The sequence below is a fragment of the Leopardus geoffroyi genome, chromosome C3 (genome assembly GCF_018350155.1).
Source record: "Leopardus geoffroyi isolate Oge1 chromosome C3, O.geoffroyi_Oge1_pat1.0, whole genome shotgun sequence".
Taxonomy (NCBI): domain Eukaryota; kingdom Metazoa; phylum Chordata; class Mammalia; order Carnivora; family Felidae; genus Leopardus; species Leopardus geoffroyi.
The window spans coordinates 89,712,811-89,738,095 of record NC_059338.1 but is presented as its reverse complement, the minus strand read 5'-3'; the positions used below and the strand labels follow the sequence as shown (position 1 = coordinate 89,738,095).

Genomic DNA, 25,285 nt, shown 5'->3' with positions numbered 1-25,285 from the left:
AGACACTTTGTTTTTTACAATAACACAAAAGTCAAATAAAATTTCTGTTTTGGTTTAGTTTTTTAATAATTACTTAAGTAATTTTATTTATTTTTAAAATTATACTTAATACTATTAGAATACTTACAATTTTATAATTCATGTTTACTTGATTTTTTGTAACTTTTAGCTTCTTGCATTGGGAAGTATTAAATATCTTATTTCACTGATTTTTAAAGAAGCAATTTAGGAATGCTGGACAATTTTTAAATAAGATTGTTCAGTATGATACAAGACAAATGCCAAAACAGCAACAGTCTTGTCATTTTGCTCCAGTACTGCGGCCATTACTTTGAGTTTCCCACTTCTTTTTTAAATTTATAGAACCTAGTAGAAACCTGATGAACACTCAGTCTCTGGTACTTTTGAATATTCTGGTCTATATTTTTTCTTTAGTAAATACTAAGTTATTGCTATTTTTTTTTATGAATAGCATTCTTTTGCTGATTCATTTTTAGGCTTCAGTCCAATATTTTTCTCCCTAAACTTTTGACACTTGTGTGCAAACTCATTTATGCAGAGATTTTTTGTATAGGTAAATTATGCTGCTCATAATCCTGTTAAACTTTATCTGTTCCCTCTTTCTATTTCTCAGTCCTCAAGGCCAGAAGGAGTTCTACCCTGCTTTCAAGATAGCCCAATATTGTAATGTAATTGACTGTTTTAATAAGCATGGGTCAGGTTCATGATTTAAGTTTATTTTTAATGTTAATAAAAATGTAGAGCTAAATTCTGAAGCATATTACCTATTGTGCATCTTTCATGTGAAAACAAACCACTGATAACTTTTCATTTTAGAATGACTCCCAGCAGATTGTGCAAAAAATAAAAAGAAATGAAGCTTTTTATTTCTCACTAAGAAGTTGTAATAACAGTAGCATATTTTATAATCTTACTTTACCATTACTAATGTTCTTGAGTGCAGGAACCACCTTGGATCACAACTGGAATGATCCTAGCAATATCCACGTTGGTAGGGTGGGATTTTGCAGAGACATTGTTGTAAAGCTGATGTTTTCAAGTAGAATCTCTAGACTGGCTATTTTCTTCTCAGCCTACTCTCTTACATTATTTATGTGTCGACCTCATGTGATAATGTTCTGGACTTTAATCCTCTGTGTCCAAGAGCACAGCACAGTGCTTTGTAGACGACAGACTCCATAAATGTTGAGTTGAATTCTATGAATTTACAATTTACTATTATAGAAGAAAATGCTATTAGTTCAGAAGTGTTTTAAAAATGTGTTTTAAAAATGTAATATTTTGGGTGCACCTGGGTGGCTCAGTCAGTTAAGTGTCCAACTCTTATTTTGGCTCAGGTCATGATCTCATGGTTCAGGAGACCGAGCCCTTCATTGGGCTCTGAATTGATAGCACGGAGTCTGCTTGAGATTCCCTTTCTCCCTCTTTCTGCACCCTTTCCCCACTCATCCTCTCTCTCTCTCAAAAGAAATAAACCTTAAAAAAATGTAATGTTTTGACAAAAGTAATACATGGGTATCGTTTAAAATGCAAATGGTATTGAAAACTTCATGTAGAAACCAGCAATACTCTCCCTTTTCCTCCCCATCTTTCAGTCTTTGTCTGTAGACAGCTACCCTCAACTCTGCCAACTGGTTTTCCTAACATTTCCTCTAGTTTTCTTGGCATCGAACACAGAAGATAAAGACTTAGCTTTCTCATATCACCTTTGCTTTCTCTTTCCACCCTTTACAGTGAAGTCATGAATTTTGGTCAGTGTTTAGTTTTAACATTATTATCACTATATAAATAAGTTTACCACTGAGTCTTGCAATATATGATGATAATTACCTCTCTTGTATAATCTTTGTTTTTCTTATGATGTGGATGATCATTTTTATTTGCCCATTCGTTTGTACAGGCAAAATATTGTTACTTTTCCAGAGGCTCCAACATTTTTCTACCTACTTAATAAGTTCATTATATGTTCAAACACAGTTCCTTTTTATTTCTCTTCATTTTTTTTTCCAGAGTGTTTACTATTTTTCTCTGTTGTGTTCAGGTTGCTTCTTAGACCTCTTGACTTCTTAGAGACTTCTCTTTCCTTCTTTTCTTCTTTTGGAGTCTCCTTTTTTCCAGACCCCTTGTCTTCTTTCTTGGATTACTCCCTTGTTTAGTTGGTGACTATCTTTTAGTAACTACTTGAATAAAAGTTCATGGGTCATAATTTTTATTTTGAGTTCTTGCTTACCTGAAAATATCTTTTCTTGATTGACAAGTCATAAATACTTCTAGGTTGAAAACTATCTACCTTTGGAATTTTGAAGATGTTACTTTATTGTCTTCTACATGGTCATGTTCCTATTGAGAAATCTAATGCCTATTTTTATCCTTTGTAGTGCTTTATTTTTGGTTTATTTGATTTTACTCCGTTCTGGAATCTTTATCTCCAGAAGCTTTACTCTGAATCATAGTGTGTATGTATTTGCTGTCCTCTCCCTCTGCCCCCAGTTTTTTAAGTTGTCCATTCAATGAGCCATTTCAATATAAGATTCACATTCTTACATCTGAAAATTTTTATCTCTTTAAGAATTTCTTTCCCTTTCTCTTTTTTTCTCTTTCTAGAACTTTTATTAATTATATATTGGTTTTTCTGGACAGAATACCCAATTTTCTTTCCTATTTCCATATTGTTTTTTGTTCTAGTTTCTGGACAATATCTGGCATTTTATTTTAAGCCCTTTTATGGTATGTTTAAAATTTGAGTTCTCATGTACTTAATTTTAAAAAGTCTTTTTCTTGTTCATCAATTGTTCCTTTATCAAAGCATTGATTATTTCTATGAGAATATTAATGATAGCAAGCTTTCTTTTGTTCTCTGCAATCTTTTTTTGTTTTTTTTTTTTGTTTGTTTGTTTTTTCCTGCTGGGCTCTTTTTTCCTCTTTGCTTGCTTTAGTCTTTCTTTTCATCTTAGATTTTTTCCTATTTTGAGGGTTGCAATAAATAAACCTCCTTACCCACCCAGTTGAGAAATAAACGTAAAAACACACAGATGGAAATAAATAACAGGTAAAAGCTTGATTGAAGGATATGACTTTTTAGATCTATGGCCAGGTGAGTTTTCTGATACATAACCCAGAATTGAATTTCCCCCTCTTGAATGAAGAGCTAGGCAACTGAAAAGCTAGGCCCTGTTGGGGCAGGGCCCTTATCACATTGCAGAGAGCATAAATTCTGAGAACCTGCCAGCTCAGAGGAAGGTTGGGGAGAAGGATCTGATCAGCGAATGCCTTGTTTCTTCTCCAGACTAGCTCAAAGAGTGACAGCTGGGAGAAGGGAGCTACAGATGTTACTGAATTAAAGTCTTACATGTGTAAACATAAGACCGTGGAAATGCAGAGTCCCTGCTCTCCTCAACACCTTTTCTAAATGTCTAGTTACTTGTTTCTGTCTGTCCTGTTTTAAATGGGAAGCTTTGTGGACTTTAGTCTAATATACTGTCTGGCAAGCTGTACTGTAGAGTGGTGGAGTGACAAGTCAACATTTTGCTTGTGAGCTCCTGTCCCTACTTCTGCCTCAATATCAGGACCAAGCTGTTTTCTATGGGGGCATTCAGTTTTTCAAAATCGGAATCCTTTCATCTTTCTTGGGAAGCATTTATACCTCCTAGCTTTCTGGCTACAGCGCTTGGAGTTGGACCTTTCAGTATATAGACCTCTATTTAATCCCCCAGTTTTAGCCCCAGCTTCAGTGCTACCTTTCGGTGTGCCTGATGACACCAGTAGGCTGCGACTCTTTTTCAGCTTCCTCCCCCCAAAATGAGAACAGCTTCCTGGCTGTGAGGGGCGGAGGGTGGGTGAAGACCTTTATTTAGTTGTCTTTATTTAGTTGTCTCCTCCTTTTCTAAACATCTATGCGTCCAGTCCTAGTTTAACCTGGATCTCACCGTCATCTTCTAATACCACATAGTAGTGCTTTTGCAGGCACCCAGTGGGCCCTTCCTGTCCTGTACCAACTCAGTTACTGTTCCACCATCGTCTCTTCTTCTAAAATGTCAAAAACTGTCATTATTAATTGTTTCTGCTTTTGTTGTCCTTTTTTTATTCCTTTGTTGTAGATTTCGGTTTTAGGAAGGAGAAGAAATAGATGGAATTGGTCAAGTGACCACATGTAACTGAGAGTCTTACAGGTTTTATTTTCACATAAACACCAACGTCCTTAATGGTCTGCAATATATTCTGAAAACTTGTAAACTATATATTTACCATTTATCACTTGTTGGCATTAACAGATTATTCTAGTTTTGTTTATCTCACATAACTGGAAATTTTGTCATTACCTACAAGTGGGATTAAAAGGAAAATAGGCATGTTGATTTGCTGGAGAAATTCAACTGTTTTACTTTTGAAAACATTTCCCATGAAAGAGTAGTGGATGTACTTCTAGAGAGGCTTTAAAATAATAGGCATATGGTTAATTATATTGTTTTGTTGTCTTACAGAAAGGAGAAAGTTGGCAAAGCAGCCTGAAGCAGTTTCTGTTGATGAACTCAAAAATCTGTTAGTACTCACAAGGGAACACTTTGTAGATCATTTTGATGCTTTTCTTCCTAAAACAATTTCAATAAAGACAGACAAAATTAAAACCTCCGATATGTCAAATGGTAAGTTTTTTGTTGGTTTAAATATTGGTTCTTTTTATATGTTTAGCATTTATTATAGTGATTTATCATTAAAACTAATAAAATGTTGGTCAAATCAAGATGTATCTTATAAATTTAATTAGTGATATATATTTGCATAGTCAAGTATGGTGTGTATATATGATGAACTATTTCTCATCATTTGAATATTAAAAAGTTTCTGATCACTTCTTTTTTTTTTCTAAGTTTGTTTGAGAGAGAAAGAGCTCATGCATGTGTGTGTGTGGCGAGCAGGGGAGGAGCAGAGAGAGAGGGAGAGAGAGAAAATCCAAAGCAGGCTCCATGCCGTCAGCACAGAGCCCGACACGGGGCTCGATCTCACAAATGGTGAGATCATGACCTGAGCTGAGTTAAGAGTCAGAAGCTTAACTGACTGAGCCACCCAGGCATCCCAATCACTTCTTTCTTTAAGGAGGTTTTTGAGCAGAGGGAGAAGCATTTTAAGGTGGTTCCTCTTACTGCTTTTACGAAGCTACTAGAAAGGGTGGATTTCTATTAAGTTACGTTTTTATAAGATAAGAATAGTAGGACCTACGCAGTAAATTTACTATAGTTAAAACTATATACAGTAAGATGCTCCACATTTGCCATTCATTGTAGCAGGAACAGTCACCAGACTTCACTGAAGGAGCAGGATATCATTTCTGTATTCATTTGCATTTTTTTTCCTATTTTCCTGGTTCCTATTCTTGTGATGAATTTGAATGGAGTGAAGCTTTACAGGATCTAACATGAAAGCATTTGGTGATTGCCTAGCATTTTAAAAGTCCAGGATAATTTTTTGTTTTTATTCCATGAGAATCCTTTTTTATTCCATAGGTTAATAAGAAAATGACCAAAGAATCAAGTTAACAGTAATGTTTGTTGAATGAGTTTTCTGTTTTTGACACCATAAAGGTACACAAAAACTTTATGGCTTATGATCTGTTTTGAAAGCAAAATGCAAATACAGCATGCTGTGACATTTCAAGAGCCCAGGCCCTGGAGCTAGAGTGCCAGGGCTCAAATCTGAGTTTTGTCGCTTGTTAGCTGAATGTCTTTGGGCAGTTTTTCTGCCTCCTCATGCTTCTGTTTCCTCATGTTTTAAATGGGATTAATATCACCCACTTACTAGGGTTATTGCGAGGAGTAGACGAGTTGATGCATAAGCAACACAATGGATGCCAAAAACCTGTGAGCTGTTATTTGTATTATCATTATCATCATCATTACGTATCAGTAACAAAGTTCAATAGCAATGCAGAGTAATGTCAAAGATGTTGGAGACAGTGTAAGGTTCCTTGTAAATGGGGGATATGTTCAATAAAGAGACATAGCTTCTTGGTTGCATCATGGGCTCTGGAACCAGACTAACAAGGTGGAAGCCGCTCTGCAGCTTACTTGCTATATGACTCTCGGCAAGTTTTCTAACCTCTCTGAGCTTCAAGTTATTTTTAATATTTAAATTGGAAATGACAAAGGTTGTTATGAGGATTAAATGAATTATTTATAAATTGCTTAGAAAGTTGCCTGGTATGCATATATTTTCACTCTTATGTGGATCCTGAGAAACTTAACAGAAACCCATTGGGGAGGGGAAGGGAAAAAAAAAAAAAAAGAGGTTAGAGTGGGAGAGAGCCAAAGCATAAGAGACTCTTAAAAACTGAGAACAAACTGAGGGCTGATGGGGGGTGGGAGGGAGGGGAGGGTGGGTGATGGGTATTGAGGAGGGCACCTTTTGGGATGAGCACTGGGTGTTGTATGGAAACCAATTTGACAATAAATTTCGTATATTGAAAAAAATAAAAAAATAGACAAAAAAATAAAAAAAGAAAGTTGCCTGGTATGAAGTGCCATATATTAGTTTTTAAGTTAATGAGTGTGAGTTTAGAGGAAAGGAATATAACAAGGGTAGGATAGTCACAGAACACTTTGTTAGGAGCCAAGGGACTCTGATGTAGATCTTGAGTGATTCATGGGCTCTAGAGAGAGCGGAGAAGATAGGATTTTCCAGGGAGAAGAAGTAATATACCCAGAGTCATGGAGGTAAGAAAGGGCAAACTGAGACCAAGAGAGAAGTTGGCCTAATCAAAGGATTTGTACAGGAGATAACAGTTGGAAGGTAGGAAGGGCTGAAATAGTTGTTTTTTTGTAAGTAAGGATATGTATCTTCTAGTTACCCATACAAAGTCAAGTTCTAGGACACTATTAACACACTGAGTTATGGGGTGCTCATCTTAAAATGTAAATCAGATTATATCACTCCTTTGCTCAAACCTTTGCCATTACTTTCCATTATACATAGAATGTGTCATCCTTAACATGGCTTACAAAAGCCCTACGTGATGTCTGCCCTCATACTAGCTTCTAGAGTTCTAGCTTCCTCCTGTGTCACATTTCTGTTTCCTTAGTACCACAGAGAGTCTTTCCGTTCCTTGAGCACATCACATCCCTTTCCATCTCAGGAACTATATACATGCAGTATCCTCTTTCTGGAATACTTTTCTCCCAGTCTTTTCCTGATGAACTGACAGTCATTCTTCAGACTTTGACTTAAATGTTAACTTCCTGAAAAAGGTTTTCCCAGACCTTCATCACTTTAAGTTGATTCCTTTTGTACTCATCTTCTGTATCTTTCTTTGATTTATTTTTTACATTTTAAATTATATACTATGTATGTAATTTTTTATTAATTGTGTGTCTTTATTCTGAACCATATGTTCTTTGAGAATAAGGAGTGTGCCTGCTTACTGTCTCCAATACCCTAGAGCTTAGTACAGTACCTGGCACATAGGAATTCATTTCTCCCCAAATAATGTTGAACAAATGAAAGAAACCTTGAAGTTTGTTTGTTTGTTTTTTTTTGGAGCCCGAACTGAAATTTGACAGGTTATATATTTGAACATGACTCCTCTAAGAATGAAGTTTTTATTTTTAACATTCTTTGTAGCTTTTGTTTCAGTAAATACATCTATATGTGAATTATACAGCAAAAGAAGCAATAAGGTCAATCATGTTTCATATTGTGACCCATTGTTTAACAACCACGCTCATTAGGAATTATTGACAATCGTTAGAGTTATTGATCTGCTTTCTTTTTCTTTCTTCTTTCTTTTTTTTTTTTTTTTTTTATAAAATCTCTAGCATATATAACAAATAAAAATCAGCATGGAGAAAATGTCTTGATCTAACCATTTTATATAATCATTGCCACAGAGTTGCTAAAAACTTACAGTGCCAAATGTGATATCTGAACTCCAAAATGCAGTAACTGTCTCCTTCACCTCAGACCACTGGGGACATAAACACACTGTATAAATGGGTTTTCTAGGTAATTTTATAAGATCACAGTTTTATTATTTCAAATATTTTAGTAAGAATCTCCTAGTATGTGTTTATAATTCTTGCTTTATTAAACAGAATATGCCAATTACAATATAACCTTTTCTTTGTGATTTATTCATATTTATGTATGTCAGGTTATAATGGCCTATATTACTATCCACATATTATCATCTGCAGTATTACTTCCTTTTTGTTTGCTGTGATTTGTGTAGGGAAGGTTTTGAATCCCTATTTCCCTATAGAATCACTTTTATTTCTTTGTTTCTCCTGTAAAGTAAAACACTTTTTTTAAAGAAGCAATGTTCTTGGTTTCTCGGAGGCCCTTTCTGTGCTTTTTGGTTGTCAGCATGTCCTGGTGTCCTGACTGCCACAAAGATAAAATATTGTGTCTTATTTTACTGTAAGAATTCAATTAGATTATTCTCCAAAAGTGCATCTGAATGTTTGTCTAGCCTCTGTCATTTATATTTATGTAAATTGTGGGGGCGCCTGGGTGGCGCAGTCGGTTAAGCGTCCGACTTCAGCCAGGTCACGATCTCGCGGTCCGTGAGTTCGAGCCCCGCGTCGGGCTCTGGGCTGATGGCTCAGAGCCTGGAGCCTGTTTCCAATTCTGTGTCTTCCTCTCTCTCTGCCCCTGCCCCGTTCATGCTCTGTCTCTCTCTGTCCCAAAAATAAATAAACGTTGAAAAAAAAAAAATTTATGTAAATTGTGTAGCTGGAGTGAACAATTAATTATATTGTAATATTTAGGAACAATAATGTTTACTTTTATTTAACATTCTTGTATTCTTTTGTGAACTCAGCGTGTAAATGTTCAGATCTGCTAATGATATTTTCTTTATACTTTTAGTGGAAAGCCATGTCAACATTAAAAAGTAGATTATTTCATTATAAAGCTATTGCTGTATAAAATATTTCAGTACCCTTAAGAAATGAGAAGTGGTATTTTTGGATGGTGTTTGCTGGGAACCATCCACTGTAGTAATTAAAGATATTTTAAAATGTTCAAGGTTAAATAGCTTAATAAATAAAGGGAAAAGAGCATGTAATTGGCTTCTATTTTCATTTATGTTTATTTTTTTTCTTTCTCGTATGTAAAAACTCCTTTACTAAATCATCATTTTGTAAGACCCCCAAAGTATAAAATGGGTATTTTTGTCAGAGCTGATGGTTAGTCAAACAACTGATGTCCAATAATTTTCAGTTAATTTATTAGAACAGTGTGTAATAGTTCAAAAAAATTTTTTTAAATAAGATAGTTTTGGAATCCCAAAAGTAGTACAGTTAGTAATTTTTCCAGTGTTAAATAGTTTGGATGTACTAATAATTTATCATTTGAATGGAAGCTGTCTCTAGGTTTTTGATGAGAATTGTGATGTTTTAGCAATCTCTGTGTTGGTTCATTGTAACATAGTAACTAGAAAGATAAGCACACTCTTACATAAAATATTTTACTAGCGGTGAAATAACACTTAATGTTAGCGATTTACTTGAAGATGTATATGTTAAGGCATCTTACGTTAATGGATAAGTGAGAATTCTTTCTAAGGTAACCTTTATCTGAGAACATCATATGTTATTTACTATATTATCATACTTTTGAGAATGAAGTAATCTCTTTTCAAGATACGAAATTTTCCAAGTAATGCTATTAATTCCTGTTCCTGGAATGAAAATCACATAGTATATCCAGTATATTCTCCATACAGTTGCCTCCTTTTCATTTAGTTTCACAAAAAAATAACAAAGTTACGCTTTTATTCACAGGAATCCTCATAGTGCTAATTCGTTTTCTGGATTCTAGGGCATAACTTTTTTCTTTCTTTCTTTTTTAAGTTTATTTATTTTGGAAGAGACAGAGACATGGGTGAGTGGGGAAAGGACACAGTGAGAGGGAGACAGAGAATCCCAAGTAGGCTTTGCACTGCTATTGCAGAGCCTGATGTCAAACCCAGGGATCTGTGAGATCATGACCTGAGATGAAACCAAGAGTCGATGTCAACCGACTGAGCCACCCAGGTCCCCCTAGTGCATAACTTTTCTTATGAGGAAACAGTAAAGTAGGCAAAGCTTAACAGTGTTTTTTTTTTTTTTTCATTTCCAAAAAACTTTTTTTTTAATGTTTATTTTATTTTTGAGACACAAACAGGAAGTGAGTGGGGGGGTGGGTAGGTGCAGAGAGAGGGAGACACAGAATGCAAACAGGCTCCAGGCTCTGAGCTGTCAGCACAGAACTGGATGCAGGGCTTGAACTCATGAACTGTAAGATCATGACCTGAGCTGAAGTAGTACGTTTAACCGACTGAGCCACCAAGGCGCCCCCCAAAAACTTTTCAATGGCATTTTGCTTGGGCCATCAGAGATATCCTTAATGAATGCCTGAGATAAGTACTATATAATTAATCCAACATGGCTTTATATATATACATGTACACATGCACATGGATGGATGGATGGATCTACATGTATGCATTTTTATATAACAAAGTTTAATATGTTAATCACTTTCAGTACTTATGTATGTTTCTTTTCCTTTAGACATCAGTTCAGTGGAACCTGGTTCTTCAAGTCTAATGGAAACCAATCCCCTGGAATGGCCAGAAAGGCATGTTCTTCAAAATTTGGAAAGTTTTGAAAAAGCTAAACAAAAAATGAGGTAATATTTAAATAGCTCAGTATTTTTAAATGAACATTTTTTTTCTTAATCCTTAAGTTTAGTGTTTATGAAATACAGGTAGTTTCTAGTTTTATTAAAAGGAAATATATGCAGGGGCGCCTGGGTGGCTCAGTCGGTTAAACATCTGACCAACTCAGGTCATGATGTCACAGTTTGTGGGCTCAAGCCCTGCGTCAGGTTCTGTGCTGACAGCTCAGAGCCTAGAGCCTGCTTTGGATTCTGTGTGTCTCTCTCTCTCTGCCTCTCTCCCCTGCTCACACCCTCTGTCTCTCTCTGTCTCTCAAAAAGTGAATAAAAATGTTTAAAAAATTAAAAAAAAAAAAAAAAAAGAAGGAAATCTATGCATCCTATAAGCAGTAGGTAGAGTATTCACAGAGTAGAATGTTGAGAAAGTAACTGTTCTTCCTGACCTTCTACTTGTACCTTCTGGATGTACATAATCATAGTTAACATTTTAGTGGATGCCTTTCCAGACCATATGGGTGTTAGAAAGTAGACTAGAGACAGTAAAGTATTCCCTAAACTGAGAAGGCACTTTGAGATGGAAAAACAAAGCAAGCCACTCCATACCTTCTACACAGTTTTGTTCAGCGTAACTCACTGACAGAGTTTCAGGCTGATGACAATCCAGTGCTTAGCTATTCTCCACAAAGTCTGGACCTTAATCCACAGATTTTGTAGAGTGAGGGGATAGGCAGAGGTCATTGTAAGAGGTCAAAGTGTTTAACATTTAGCAGACCTCATGGAGCCATCTGTGTGCCAGAGGTCGAGAGAGGGGAAGAAACTCTGCTATCCCTACTAGTTGTCTGAACAACTTTAGGGAAGATCAGAACAAGCCTTTCCACATTCTGGTCAGGGCATACGTTAACCTCTGAGAGGCTTGAAACACGAGAGACGTCGTCGCATGAACTAGATGGAGCCCAAGATGGGATCAGTATTATCAGAACTCCTACATCTGGGATACTTTCTTGACCTTTGCTTTCATCTTTTTTGTTGTTGTTTTTTTTTTTTTTTTTGATAGCCCTGTTTTAAATTCCTAATAATTCTTTTTTGTTCTCAGCTCCCATTTTTTTCATTAGCAACCTCTTCTTTTATTAATAATGAGAATTCAGGAGATACCAACGGGATGTTAATTGGAATCTTCTTTTAACTTGTTATATCTGTTCCTTGGGTATCTCATTATCCTTTGGGTCTGTTCTGTTTGTTCCTCTGGTGTTTTTCTCTTATGTGTATCTTTCTTCCAGTGCCTGTCTGGTGGTCCTTGATTGTTTCTAGCTTGGAGTTGAGTACCAAGCTGCTTTATATAGGTAGTTGGTGTTTATTTTCTCTAAGTGTAGACCTGTTGCCTGCCTGCTGTCACCTGAATGTTGGGGGTGGGGAGATGCAGGGTGGAGCATCCCTGGTAGACTTCACTGTAGGGCACCTGTGAGGGTTCCAAAAGGGAGGCAGCCTTGGTCCTTCACTCAACACTGCAATAACAGGGCTTTATTCTAGGGGCATTGACACTGAGACTGGGACAGACACAGTTCTGGATCTTCGAAGAGAACAGTTTCTCTGTTTTTCACTTGGAGATAAAATTGCAAGGGTAAAGGGAGGTGTGAGAGGGTGATATTTGAACAACTGTTCTAGTAGGGTTCTTAAAATACATTGCCTGATTTCTGCCCGTTGCTACTCAGCCCAAGTGTAGTCTCACCATGGCTTTGTGGGATGGGAGGAAGACAGATTCTACGTTTTTTTGTAGACTTCTCTTTAGCTCTCATTTACATGCTTGCTCTAGTTTATTCCTTTTGTTTGGCCCACCATTTTTTCACCTTTCATTTCTTAACCTTCTTATGAATTTAGTGACTGGCACTTCATCATTGTGATTTCCATTTGTTTTGAGTGGGGAGGTTAACATGTATGTTTAATGCACCATCATCTTGAACTAGAAGCTTGTTTGTCATTCAAGATCTAGATCAAATACCACCTTTCTCTTAAGTCGTTCATAAATGTTGCAACTCAGTGTTCTCTTTCTTCATTAAGCACCCAAGGACTGTATCATTACTTCCTTCATGAAACTTGTTTTATTGTACTCTTTATACCTCATTCTGCATTGGTGTATCTGTCTCCTTTCACTGCCCTCACCTCCTTTCTCCTACTCAAGGCATACCTGTATACTAAATTACAAGCAGTGATTATGAGTCTATACATTATCATCAGTGAACTCTTTTTAGTATCTCACGATGATATTTACAAAGTCATTGCTCAAATACTTATGAGTGTATCACCATATGGGGAGATATCATCGAATTCTTGATTAGGAACAAAAGTTATGTTGTAGATATTCAGATTTGTATTTTGTTAAAACAGGCTTAACTGGATCATTAAGGAATATCCCGTAGTGAAATTCAGAAGTCATAAGAATTTGGCTTTGGACAAACTCACCTGTTGTGTGACTTTGTTGCCTCATCTTTAAGATAAGAATAACAGGGGTGCCTGGGTGGCTCAGTCGGTTGAGCGTCCGACTTCGGCTCAGGTCATGATCTCGCGGTCTGTGAGTTCGAGCCCCACGTCAGGCTCTGGGCTGATGGCTCAGAGCCCGGAGCCTGCTTCCGATTCTGTGTCTCCCTCTCTCTGTCCCTCCCCCGTTCATGCTCTGTCTCTCTCTGTCTTAAAAATAAATAAATGTTAAAAAAAAAAAAATTTAAGATAAGAATAACAATCCCAGTTCTGCTTCAAAGTTGTCAGTGTTTAATGAGATAATGTATGAAAAAATACTTTGTAACCTTGAAAACACTGAACAAAATAAAGTGCTATTATTTAATTTATTTATTTAGTTATTTTAACCTAAGTCCTATCCTGTATATATTTTAGCTATATCTTGGTGGTGTAATTTATCATAAACTGGACTTTTAAATTGCTTTGGGAGGCACCTGAACAGTTCATTTGGTTGAGCATTTGGCTCCTGATTTTGGCTCAGGTCATGACCTCGTGGTCCAGGGTATTGAGCTCCCCATAGGGCTCTGTGCTGACAGCATGGAGCCTGCTTGCAATTCTCTCTCTCTCCCTCTCTCTCTCTGCCCCTTCCTTGCTCATGTATGTGTGTGTGTGTGTGTGTGTGTGTGTGTGTGCCCACGCGCGCATGCGTGCATATGCACGCATGCTCTATCTCTCAAAAGAAAAACTTAAAAAAAATTTAAAATATTGCTTTGATATCCTTGTGTCCAGGGTTCTATGTAAATGCAAATTATACACATCCCCATTGCATCTAGCCTGTAAGATGACTGGGAGTTATATTCATTAAGAAACCTTTGTGAGTCACTGTTAGAGAATAGCTATGTAGAAATTAAATTAAACTCATAATGTAGCTCCTGCCCTCCTAGGGAATGAAGTTTAGAGAAAATATTTGTGTATTTTCTTGTTTCACTCTTTTTATTAGATTTATATTTTCAATTTAAAAATAAAGGGGATAGGAGGGGGAGAGGGCACTGTTGGTAGATTATTGATCTTTAATGTATAGAAATAGGAGTCTAAAACCATAATGTCAACATTTTAATCATATAATCGCCACTAAAAATGCTGGATTGGAGTAATAAAATAATCAGGGAATAGGTGAATTACTATGAAGTCTGGAAATTAATTTTCTGTGCAGGTATTGAAAGATTTGCACTTTGGTGACAGAGCAGTAGCATGATCTGTGATAGTGCTTGATAAAACCGTTAGCATTCTCTGGAACTACAGTATTTTCCTTTTTCTAGTTTTTAAACTTCTGTGAGTTTTTGGGTCCTTCGCAGAGTGATAGAGTAGAAATAGTACCTAATTCAGAGTCACTCTAGTTCCGACTGTCATTTTATTTTATTTTTAATTTTTTTTTAACGTTTATTTATTTCTGAGACAGAGAGAGACAGAGCATGAACCGGGGAGGGGCAGAGAGAGAGGGAGACACAGAATCTGAAACAGGCTCCAGGCTCTGAGCAGTCGGCACAGAGCCTGACGTGGGGCTCGAACTCACGGACCGTGAGATCATGACCTGAGCCGAAGTCGGACGCTTAACCGACTGAGCCACCCAGGCGCCCCCTGACTGTCATTTTAAATGGCTGTGTCACCCTGGGCTTATGGCTTGTAATGCAAACCAATGTGTGTTAGTATCTTTATCTGAAAATTAGTAGTAATGATTGTTTTCTGGGCTTGGTATGCTGACTTTCACTTTAGAACGTACTTATTTTCAGGTGGTAACTTCATTTTGAGAGAAGAACTATTCTGTCTTTGTTAAGGAAATTTGTGAGGATTAAGTAAAGTATTTGAGAAGTATAAGCTCTTGTATATATTTCAACTGTAATAATGATTCAGTGCTTATTCGTAATGTTATAATCATGGCTAAGAGAAACCTTGGGGAGATTTCTGATTACTGTCTCATTTCATGGTTGTGCCTCAGATAATCTTTCAAATTCATAGAAAATTGGAACATTTAGTCCCTACTGTCAAAAATTTACGAGATTATGGGGTTTCCGAACGTACAAAAAAGTTTAGATTTAAGTTTTATAGAATTGATAACTTCACACTCCTAAATAATCATGCCATCACTTATAAAGAATAGAATTATGTTTATATTAGTTAAGTAGTAGCATTATTGCTGTGGTAACTGCAAGTTTCACCGTGACCTACAGGTTTTGAAAAATATACTTGTATACTAAATGATTCACAAAGATTTTACATTATTTTCTTTCCTAAATAATAATTCTGTAGTTTTCTTTGTCTGTTGTTCTCGTTTCTGCTCACATCACCTTTTCCTGACTACGGTGAATTCTAATCCATTTTTAATTAATCTACATAACACTATTTCTCAGAACTGGTTCATTACCTCGTTCATCTGAACAGTTGCTGGGCCACAAAGAGGGTCCACGGGATTCAGTCACCTTATTGGATGCTAAGGAATTGCTGAAATTCTTTACTTCAGATGGATTACCAGTTGGAGATCTTCAACCTTTACAGATTCAAAAGGGGTAAGTTATAAACTTGTAATTGCCAGTTAACTTCTTAAAAATCATTTGTAAAGCACATTGCATCTCATTTCTTTAGTCAGTTGATGCCCTCTGCTGCTTAGGCAAAATTCTCAAGGATGATCCCAGTGTTCCTCACATTTTACCTTAGCCAATGTGCTACTGTTTTGTGGTATTGAATATAGGGAAAACAAGAAAGCAACCTCTGTTTACTCCCTGTAGAAGTCAGTAGCTTCTACTTTGTATACAAAGGACAATGCTTATTTAGAAAGAATTATAATTTGACATGTAAAAAAGTTTTAATTCTTTTATCTGCGTTATTCTTTGGTTTTGATTTTGCCATTACCTGTCATGACACTGTCAGTCATGCCCAATATTAGCAAAAAGCACAGCCTTTCAACTGAAGAGAATGGAAAAGTACAATAAAAATGTTTTTGAAACTGTAATATTACTAAGAACTCAGTGTCTATATGAATAGTTTATAACTGATTTGACTTCCAAGACAACTTCCACTAAGTTACTAGTTAATATAATACTGGATGTTGCTAAAGTTGACTTAATGAATAGGCAAAATTGTGACATCGGTTACTCATGAGATTTGAATCATTTGTTCACCATCCCGATTTCTTTTTAATGTTAATCCATTATTTTGAAAACCTCCCAGAGGACCTTAAAAATTATAGATCACTTTAATCACTTTTACGAAACTTGTTTTGGCAAATATTGATTTTAAAGGTAAATTTTGGAAGGCATTTCTTTCAAGGTAGTTATATTTCAGAAATAATCCCGGAGCTCATTGCCTTTATGTGCATGTTCATGAGAGGGAGGCAGGGAGGGAGAGAGAGGGAGAGAGAAAAGGAACAACTTTGAAAACTTGAGGATCTTAATAATTCTGGGTCTTAATGACTTAATGATCTTAGTGAAGTAAAAATTGTGTGATTTTTCCTTCCTCATAACTTTGAGAGATTGATAATCTTTTCCATGGGAATCAAGAAAGTGAAGAATTATATACACATTTTCATTTATTTAGCTATTGGATTATTGTCCTTCCGGATCATTAAATGTGAATTGACAAAGTCAGATGGATTTGCCAAAACTGAATTCTATAGATTTTGCTCTTTTGAACAGAATGTCTTTCTAAATGCACTGATGGAGGATATACTCGTAGTGGAGATATACTTTTTTTTTTTTTTTTTTGGTAATTTGCGGGCAATTTACTTAGGAAAATTTGATATGGCTCCTTGGTGTTAGAATGACATCATTATCCAATATATCTTCTATTAATGTTAAAGTCGAACCATGAGCTTTCATAACAATGAATCAAGAACCTGTGGATTCTTACTAAAATGTCTGCGTATGCAAGGAGCTGTTGAAATGTTAAAGTATAGGCGTGGCTCCTGTGTGTATACCAAAGAAATATTAAACACTGACAAAATACATATTTATTGAAACATTTCTTTTAGAAAGAACAAGTTCTGAGTAAAATTAAAGAAAAACACATAAAGTTGCTAAGAGGGTTGAAATAAGAAATGAGACACATGGGTAAAGGGAAGAAGTGAAATGCTAGGTGCCTGAATTGTTTCATATCAAGAAGTCATTCATTTAATAATGAGTCATCAAAATACTGGGGTCATTAAATTAGTGTCACTAATTAGTGTTACTTTTTGTGGAACACTTTAAATGGACGCGTTAGAATATAATTCTGTTTTTAGGGCTCATTACTTAGCATATGCCTTACATTTTAATGTAATAATTTTAAATGCTTATTAATAGCAACCTGGGTAATTTTCAGTGGCAAGCGGGCAGTTTTTATTACTAAAGCCATAGGGGGGGAAATGTGAGAGAGCACAAGTATTTATGGTACTGTACAACCTGCTTGCCTTTCTATGTGCCATTTCCAAGTTTTCATTGTATTGACTATGTAAAGGCCACCACTGCATTGTTCTCCCATTCCCATATAACCTATTCTCCATCAGGAACATGATCCTGAGCATTGGAACAGTGCCTCTCAGCTCAGGCAGAGAAGCAGGGGTTGGTGGGAGTGGGCACCTACCAGAATAATCAGAAGAGCTTAACCTAATTGCAGTGACCTTTTTCTTCCTGAGATTTTGATACACCCCTGCAGATCTGCATGTGGATGGGGTTGAGCATGAATATTTTATGTAAGCTCACCATATGATTAGTTCTCACCTACCTGCTGATTGAAAAACTACTTCAGAAGCAGAATTGAAGTCAGCAGTCTCTGTATCCTCTGGTATTTAACAGGATGCTAACTCTTAAAGTAGGTGTCAAGATGACTGCATTTCCAGGCAATGAAAAATCTGGATCCCTTATAGTAGGAAGTAAATACTTTGTTACCAAAAATTTCAAATTAACTTTATTCCTCCACAAAAAAGAATTTAACTAAATGCATAAACATTGGGTGACTACACCAGGAAAAAAAATCCTTCATAAATAATGCAGCTTCTCAAATTTCCACTATAAATCATTTTTCATTCTTGATTTATCCATTTCTCAAAATAGTTTTGTGAAGTAAATAATAAAGAACATCATGACTTCAGAAACTTGAGGCACAGAAAATGCAAGTGACAAACCCACTTAAGGCTTAACTTTGTTTGATTTCCTTCTTAAGCTTTCTGATGTTACTTACACTTTATCCCATAGAAGATTCAATTATGGAGAAGGAAGTCAGATTTCTTCCTTTAGGTACCTTCTTGAACTTTCTCTTTGTCACTAAATAAACTTTAAATACAAATGAAAAACTTTTTGTTTTAGGGAAAAGACTTTTGTTCTGACACCGGAACTTAGTCCTCGGAAACTTCAGGGTTTACCTTTTGAAAAAGCCTCAGTATGTCATTATCATGGAATTGAGTAAGTTTTTATTTACACCTTACTCTTCTGTGTGTTGCTGATGAAGCTTTTCTTATGTGAGTGTAAAAGGTATTTGTACCAAAATGATATAAATTGAGATACAGAGCCAAAGAGAAGGTCTATCAAAAAGCGTTATAAAGCAAAACAATGCATACACAAATTAAGAAATTGTCTTCGGTTGTAAAAAAAAAAAGTTATGTGTGATGATTAATCAGTTTTTATAGCATTTAAACATTCTGTTATTAATTACCAGATATTTTAATCAAAATTATTGTGGTCCCTGTGTTATAAATGTGTATTTATTCTAGTGGTCACATTAATATTCCCTGTTCACTAATTACATTGTAATTGCTCAGTAACTATTAGATGAAATGTGTTCCCATTTGTAACACATTAATTGTGTATAAATTTTTACAGTATTTTAATTGACCAGTCCGAATAAAATTTCAAAGGATTCTTTTGCATAAACGTATTAAAAGTTTCTGAGCTAATGTGCACATCTACCATTTTCACAAGAACAAGAACTGGAATAATGATGATAAAATATTTTATGATAAATTTTCAAGCCTTGATAATTCATTTTGCAAAATATTTTACGTGCATAAAGCAAAACTTATTTTCTATTGGTTTTCCATAAATGAATAAGGACTTGATTTTACCTTAACGTTTAAGAAACAACTTTATCAGTGATCACCTGAAGCATGCTATTTTGATTGGCTTCTAAACTTTTTTTTTTTAATTTTTCTTTCAATGTTTGTGTGAGAGCAAGGGAGAGACAAGTGAGTGGGAGAGGGGCAGAGAAAGAGGGAGACAGGGAAACCGAAAGAGGCTCCAGACTCTGAGCTGTCAGCAGAGCCCAATGCAAGCTATGCAGGGCTCGAACCCACAAACCGGAAGATCATGACCTGAGCCAAAGTTGGACGCTTACCCGACTAAGCCAGCCAGGTGCCCCGGCTTGTAAACTTAATGTTTATTTCACATAAACTTTAAAAATACTTTTCTGAAGGTCATTCACTCAGGGGCTAAAGATACAAAAGATAATTATTTCCCTAAGAAGCATATACTGTGTAGAGGAGAAAGAAAAAAAACACGTAAGGTTAGTGGAATATAAGTAGTGTTAAAATACAGATGTCTGCTGAGTGGATGGAAGAAATAAATGGCAGGAAGTATTTGAGAGTATTTCAAAGAGGAAATCTGAACTAAATTTTAAAGAATGAATAGGAGATTACCTGACAAAAAAGGCAATGTCTGGGTAGCAGCAAAGTGCAGAGGTACAGATTCTAGGAAGTGAAACCACATTTTTGTTTCTGACTAAGAGTGATAAACATATTGTTCTGTAATGAGACCAAATCATGACGTCTGAAGGTCACTAGTGACATGGAAGGAAAGTTGATCTTTACTTTTGAGGAGTAAAAAACCTTTATTTTTATTTTTAAAGCATGAGGTTATATGCTTGGGTTTGTGCCATTGGAAGAAATCTCACTGGCTTTTGATAAATTGAGTTGAAGTATTTCAAGCAGGAGATGTTGAAGGACTAAAATACTATCCAGGCAGTGAAAATAGAAAGGAGATTTACAAACTTAAAGCTCTCTAAAGAACTTTAGGCCAAGTAGATGGTGGGGATGAGAAGGAAGGAGATAACAAGAATTTCTTTAGGGTTTCTAGCTTAGACACGCTGGAAGGATGTTGGTACAACTGAGAAAATACAGGTGGTCACCCAACACGTCATTCTAGGCATATTTAGGTTCCATGCTATATTTGAATAAGATTTATTTCATTTAAAGAGTATGTATGTAAGTTTGACACTAGAGGCAAAATATCCAGTTATTTTCAAGCATCAAAATTAAACTCCCCATTAAAGTCAGGTGCCAGAAAAAGATACCGCCCTCACTGTTTTTTTTTTTTTCCTCTGTCAACCATTGTTCTGAATGTTTCTGTTTTAATCATTGTTTGGGCCAATCAATTAAAATAAGGAAAACAAGAAAGGTTAAAGGAGTTGTATGTATTGAAAAGGAGACCATAAGAAGTTTTTGTTTTTGTTTTTTGTTTGACAGAGAAGAGACCTGAAAAATTATTAGAAGTGATAGAACTTGAAAAGTGGCCAGTGATGAAACATTTACAAGTCTAGTTTACCTCTCAACCAACCATTTCCCATTTTAAACACTCCAAAAAAAGATCTCATTCAAAATAGCAAATAACACCATAAATATTAGAAGTATTTTTGCAAGACATATAGAATGGAAAAAATTGCAAATACTCTCTATTAGGGGACCTAAAAGCAACGTTGATTACTTAGGGGAAACATCCTTGTTTCCCTATGCACAGATTCCATATTCTAAAGGCATCAGTTCTTCTGGAATACATGTAAATATTTAATATAATTCTTAACCTTGAACCTTTGGATGAAATAATTCTTTAATTTACCTGGTAAGCCTCCTCCCTTTTATTTAAAGAATGAGATACATTTTATCATATAACCAGAAAATTTTATTATAAAGCTAGACCTAAATAGGAAGTCCAAGGAAAAAAGCAAGTACACATTGGAATTTGATCTAATAGAGGAAGAATTTCAAATCAGAGAGCAAAAAGTGAAATATTCAGTAGATAATAGTGAGAACATGATTAAATACACAAATAAAAGTAAATTAATTTAAAATGATTCTTTTTTTTTTTAATTTTTTTTTTTTTTTTTCAACGTTTATTTATTTTTGGGACAGAGAGAGACAGAGCATGAATGGGGGAGGGGCAGAGAGAGAGGGAGACACAGAATCGGAAACAGGCTCCAGGCTCTGAGCCATCAGCCCAGAGCCCGACGCGGGGCTCGAACTCACGGACCGCGAGATCGTGACCTGGCTGAAGTCGGACGCTTAACCGACTGCGCCACCCAGGCGCCCCTAAAATGATTCTTAATTCACACCAAATATCAAAATAAATCTCAGATGTATTCAGAATTAAAAGTGAAAAATTGTGAAAGGAAAGAACGAGCATAAAATGTAGGGGAACATCTGTCCTAAATACAGGGAAGACTTTTTTATTCATTCTTCTAAAAAAGAAAAGAATGATGTCTCCGAATTTTAAAACAGTGGCGTCAGTAATCAACAGAAACAAAAGAAATCCTTAAAGTAAGGATTAAACTGAGGAAAATATTGTTGAACATAAATGAGAAGGTATTTTCTTTTGTGGTTACAGAATGCTTTCAAACCAGTGAGAAAATAAAATAAATGCCCCTGTGGAAAAGCTGGCAAAATCTTGAGCTATGTGTTTATCAAAGAGGAAATACAAATGACTGATCACATGGCAAATTGTTTTTATCAACTCTTTTTTTATTTGCTTTTAAATTTACATCCTTAATGTAATTAGAAACAACGGGGAGGGTGCTTTTCACTTACAAAGTCCCGGTAGTAGTTAAGGAACAGGAAGGAGTAAGCCGGCTTCTAGAAGTGTAATTGTTACACCCTGTGTGGAGGGCTGCTCAGTAATTTAGCAAAACCCACGCAAATGTTTATAACATCAGGTTGATTCATTTAGCCTAATGGAAAAAAAAAAGTGATGTACACTGAAAGTTGTTATGCAAGGGTATTTTCCACAAGGTTACTTAAAACAAGAAACATTGGAAATGTCTAACTGTAGGGGCTCGGTTCAATACATTATAGTATATCCATAAAATAAAATTCTGTGCAGCCACCAAAGTGGCTAACATTAAAGAAGACTGATGAATATTGACAAGTATATGGAACAATCAGAACTGTCATACGTTGCTGGTGGGGGTATGAAATGATGGATCTACTCCAGAGAAGGATCTGGCAGGTTCGTTATAAAACTAAACATACTCAGATCCTATGGCTCAGCAGTTCCAACACTAGGCATTTTCCTAAGAGAAAGAAATCACAACTCCACAGGAAGACTTGAACAAGATGGTACAGAGCAGTTTTATCCGTAATGGCCCCAGATTGGAAACAGCCTAGGGGTATGGCAGTACAATGGATAAAAAAGCTGGTGTATGTATGGAAAGCAATACTACAAAAACAACATGCTGTTACATGCAATAACATTGCACTTTTGTCTGTGTGTGGAAAAACAGTTGAAGTAAGAAGTTGAGGACTTTAAAACGAGCAATAGGGAGCTACCCACCCCCATAAACAAACAAATCTTTCTGTGACTCAGTTTCCTTTATATTTGTGGTCCTTAATCTGAGGACATGGAGATCACACTAATGAAGTTGTTGTAGGAGGTGGGCACAATGAATCCAGAAGATTTGGGTATATAGTGTGGGGGGCCTATTATGTTCAACATGGGTAATGTATCTGCTTGGAACAAAATTCCAGTGGAATTTTAACGTAAACATGAAGCTGAAAGGAGAGTTCTCTCTTTCTCATGTTGCTATAAACTTTTAGACTCCTTTAGCTCTTCTATACCCAGACATAAGGAATATTTGGAAAAAATACATATAAACTGTTCAAGTACAAATCAATGTTTTCTTAAGGCAAAATGAAATATATCCCCTGTTGGCTCATTTGTCTGCTTTTTCACCTATTTTATCCTGGAGTGTTAGGTACCACTGATTGTAAGATGCACAGTTTTCTTTAACAACAAATTAAACTCTGCTGTCAAACTGTGACAGTTGGCCACACCAGCCTCCTGTTGCTTTCAGATTTCTTTCATCTACCCCAAGAGATCTGGCAGTTTCTCCTGCCTTCATTGACATTGCTTGGTGTGTGCTAGGCAGTACCTTGCCTGTTATGTAGTTACCAAACAAAAATAGCCTCGTCTTCTTGGAGGTATTTTTCTTTCTTTGGATGCATAAAAGCATTTGGTTATGGTTTTGCAAGAAAATATTAGAAGTGTAAGTCATTCATCCAACTCTGAATATTCACTTCACTAATATCAAATGTGCACCCTGCTTTTCTGTTTCTGTTCCTTTCTTATTTACAAAGTACTTTTTGTTTCAGTACCGGATCATTGTATAATCATTTGAAGACATTTTAAATGGCACAGTCCACAGGCACAGTACACATAATTCAGTTGAAGGAATGACATTATGAACAGCTGTGATCAAGAGATGTTAAAACTGGAAGGAAAATATCTGCATGTTAGAATTAAAATCTCAGAGTAGAAAAAAACATTCATTTGTATCTTTTTTCTCAAAAATTTTCTCTGGGCTCATCAGGCATTACATTACCTCTTGCCTACAACCTTTCTTAACACTCATGGTTCTTAATTTTGTTCTAGATTCTGTCGGTTGCCCAGAATAGAAATAGGACTCATCAGCGATCGTTAGGGTTACTGCTGATTTTTAATGAAATGTGTTTTATTAAACAAGAGACTGGAGAAAGATGTTACAGAACCGAGAGACCCGTTGGGCCCCCAACTTCACATTCTGACTTGGGAGCTCAGTGTTCTCCCCTGTGAAAGCAAACTACTGGGTTAGATCAGAGATTTTCGGTCCTAGCTATGCCTTACAGTCACCTGGATGGCTTTTGAAAAAACGCGCATGACTGGGTTTCACCCCAGACCAGTTAAATCAGAAACCTGGGCATGTAGATCTGGTGTCTATCTCGTAAAAGCTCTTCTGGTGATTTTAATGGTCAGCCATGGATTGACCGATCCCCAGGCGTGATGATTCTTCCAACTTACATAAGATACTACACTAAATTGGTTAAGGTCAGGTTCTGAACTCACCAACCGGGGTCTGAAATCCTGGCGAGGCTGCATATTATCAGCACGCTGTAAGGTTTGCTGTGGTAGAAAGTAAACCTGCTGCTGCTGCTGCTGATGACGATGATAGGAGCAAGAGCAGCCTACATGTATTCACTGCTTTGCTTGCATGTTCTAGGCACTGATTCTGAGTGCTTACATGTTCCTGTTCAAGGAATCCTCACAGTGGCTCTTGGAGATGACTGGTGTCAATCTCATTTTGCAAATGAGGCAGCAGAGGCATAGATAAAAGTTAAGCAATTTGGCCAAGTCCAAACAGCTAATCAGTGGTGGAGCCAGATTTAAATAAATCCAGGGAGTCCGGCTCTTCAAAATCAAATATGAAAGTGTCACAAGGGATAGAAAAAGTCCTTAAAGCCTCTGTCAGGCAATCAGATGTTAGGGTAATGATATACTCCCTGGAGGTTGAACTAAAAGCTTATGGACCCAAAGTTCTGATTTTAGGGAACGTCCTAGAATTTTATAAGCCAAGAGGACGGATTGTAAAGAAAGGTTTTAATTTTTATGGTCCACCCATCATGTATGTGAAGCCATTTGTGTTTCCCTGATGCAGCTGTAGCAGGGGAGAAAGGGAAGAAAGTATTCCAAGGCCGCATACCTCATAGGTGACTTTCCTGATATGCTTATTTGTTGTACTTAACAACATGTAATTTCTTTATGTCCAGAAGCATTCACTGAGCTAACTTCTCATTGATTCCTTGAATCAGATTTGGCTAGAAACCAGATGCACAGGGACAGTTGAAGTTGTTTGAAGAAAAATCTGTCAATCAGCAGTAAAGGGGGGAAGTGAGTTTCAAAGAAAAATTTTAAATGTTCTGAGCTGTGTTTGGTGAGCCACTTAGAATACCTTTATACCCTTTTCATCTTTGTGTTGAAAAATAAACTCGCCGTTTCTAACAAAAGTCAGCATTTCGTGTTGTTACATAAAAACCATACTGAGGAATCAGAGGTTGGTAGAGATTTAAAGAGTATTAAGACAGCAACTCTATTATTTTGAAAATAAGCCAGAGGATTAG

The 25,285-nt window shown here is 36.2% G+C and overlaps 1 protein-coding gene across 3 annotated transcripts in view; it reads left to right on the top strand.

Annotated features, from left to right (window-relative positions):
* LOC123585534 (MDM2 binding protein) overlaps positions 1-25,285 on the top strand; it is an 81,423-nt gene that overhangs the window by 47,924 nt on the left and 8,214 nt on the right. For 2 of the 3 annotated variants that reach the window (XM_045453799.1, XM_045453801.1), the window contains exons 14-17: positions 4,503-4,664; positions 10,566-10,683; positions 15,531-15,686; positions 18,459-18,554. In XM_045453799.1, the coding sequence (XP_045309755.1) occupies positions 4,503-4,664; positions 10,566-10,683; positions 15,531-15,686; positions 18,459-18,554 (532 nt within the window). The remainder of the gene's footprint in view (positions 1-4,502; positions 4,665-10,565; positions 10,684-15,530; positions 15,687-18,458; positions 18,555-25,285) is intronic. The other variant, XM_045453800.1, reaches the window with a different exon arrangement.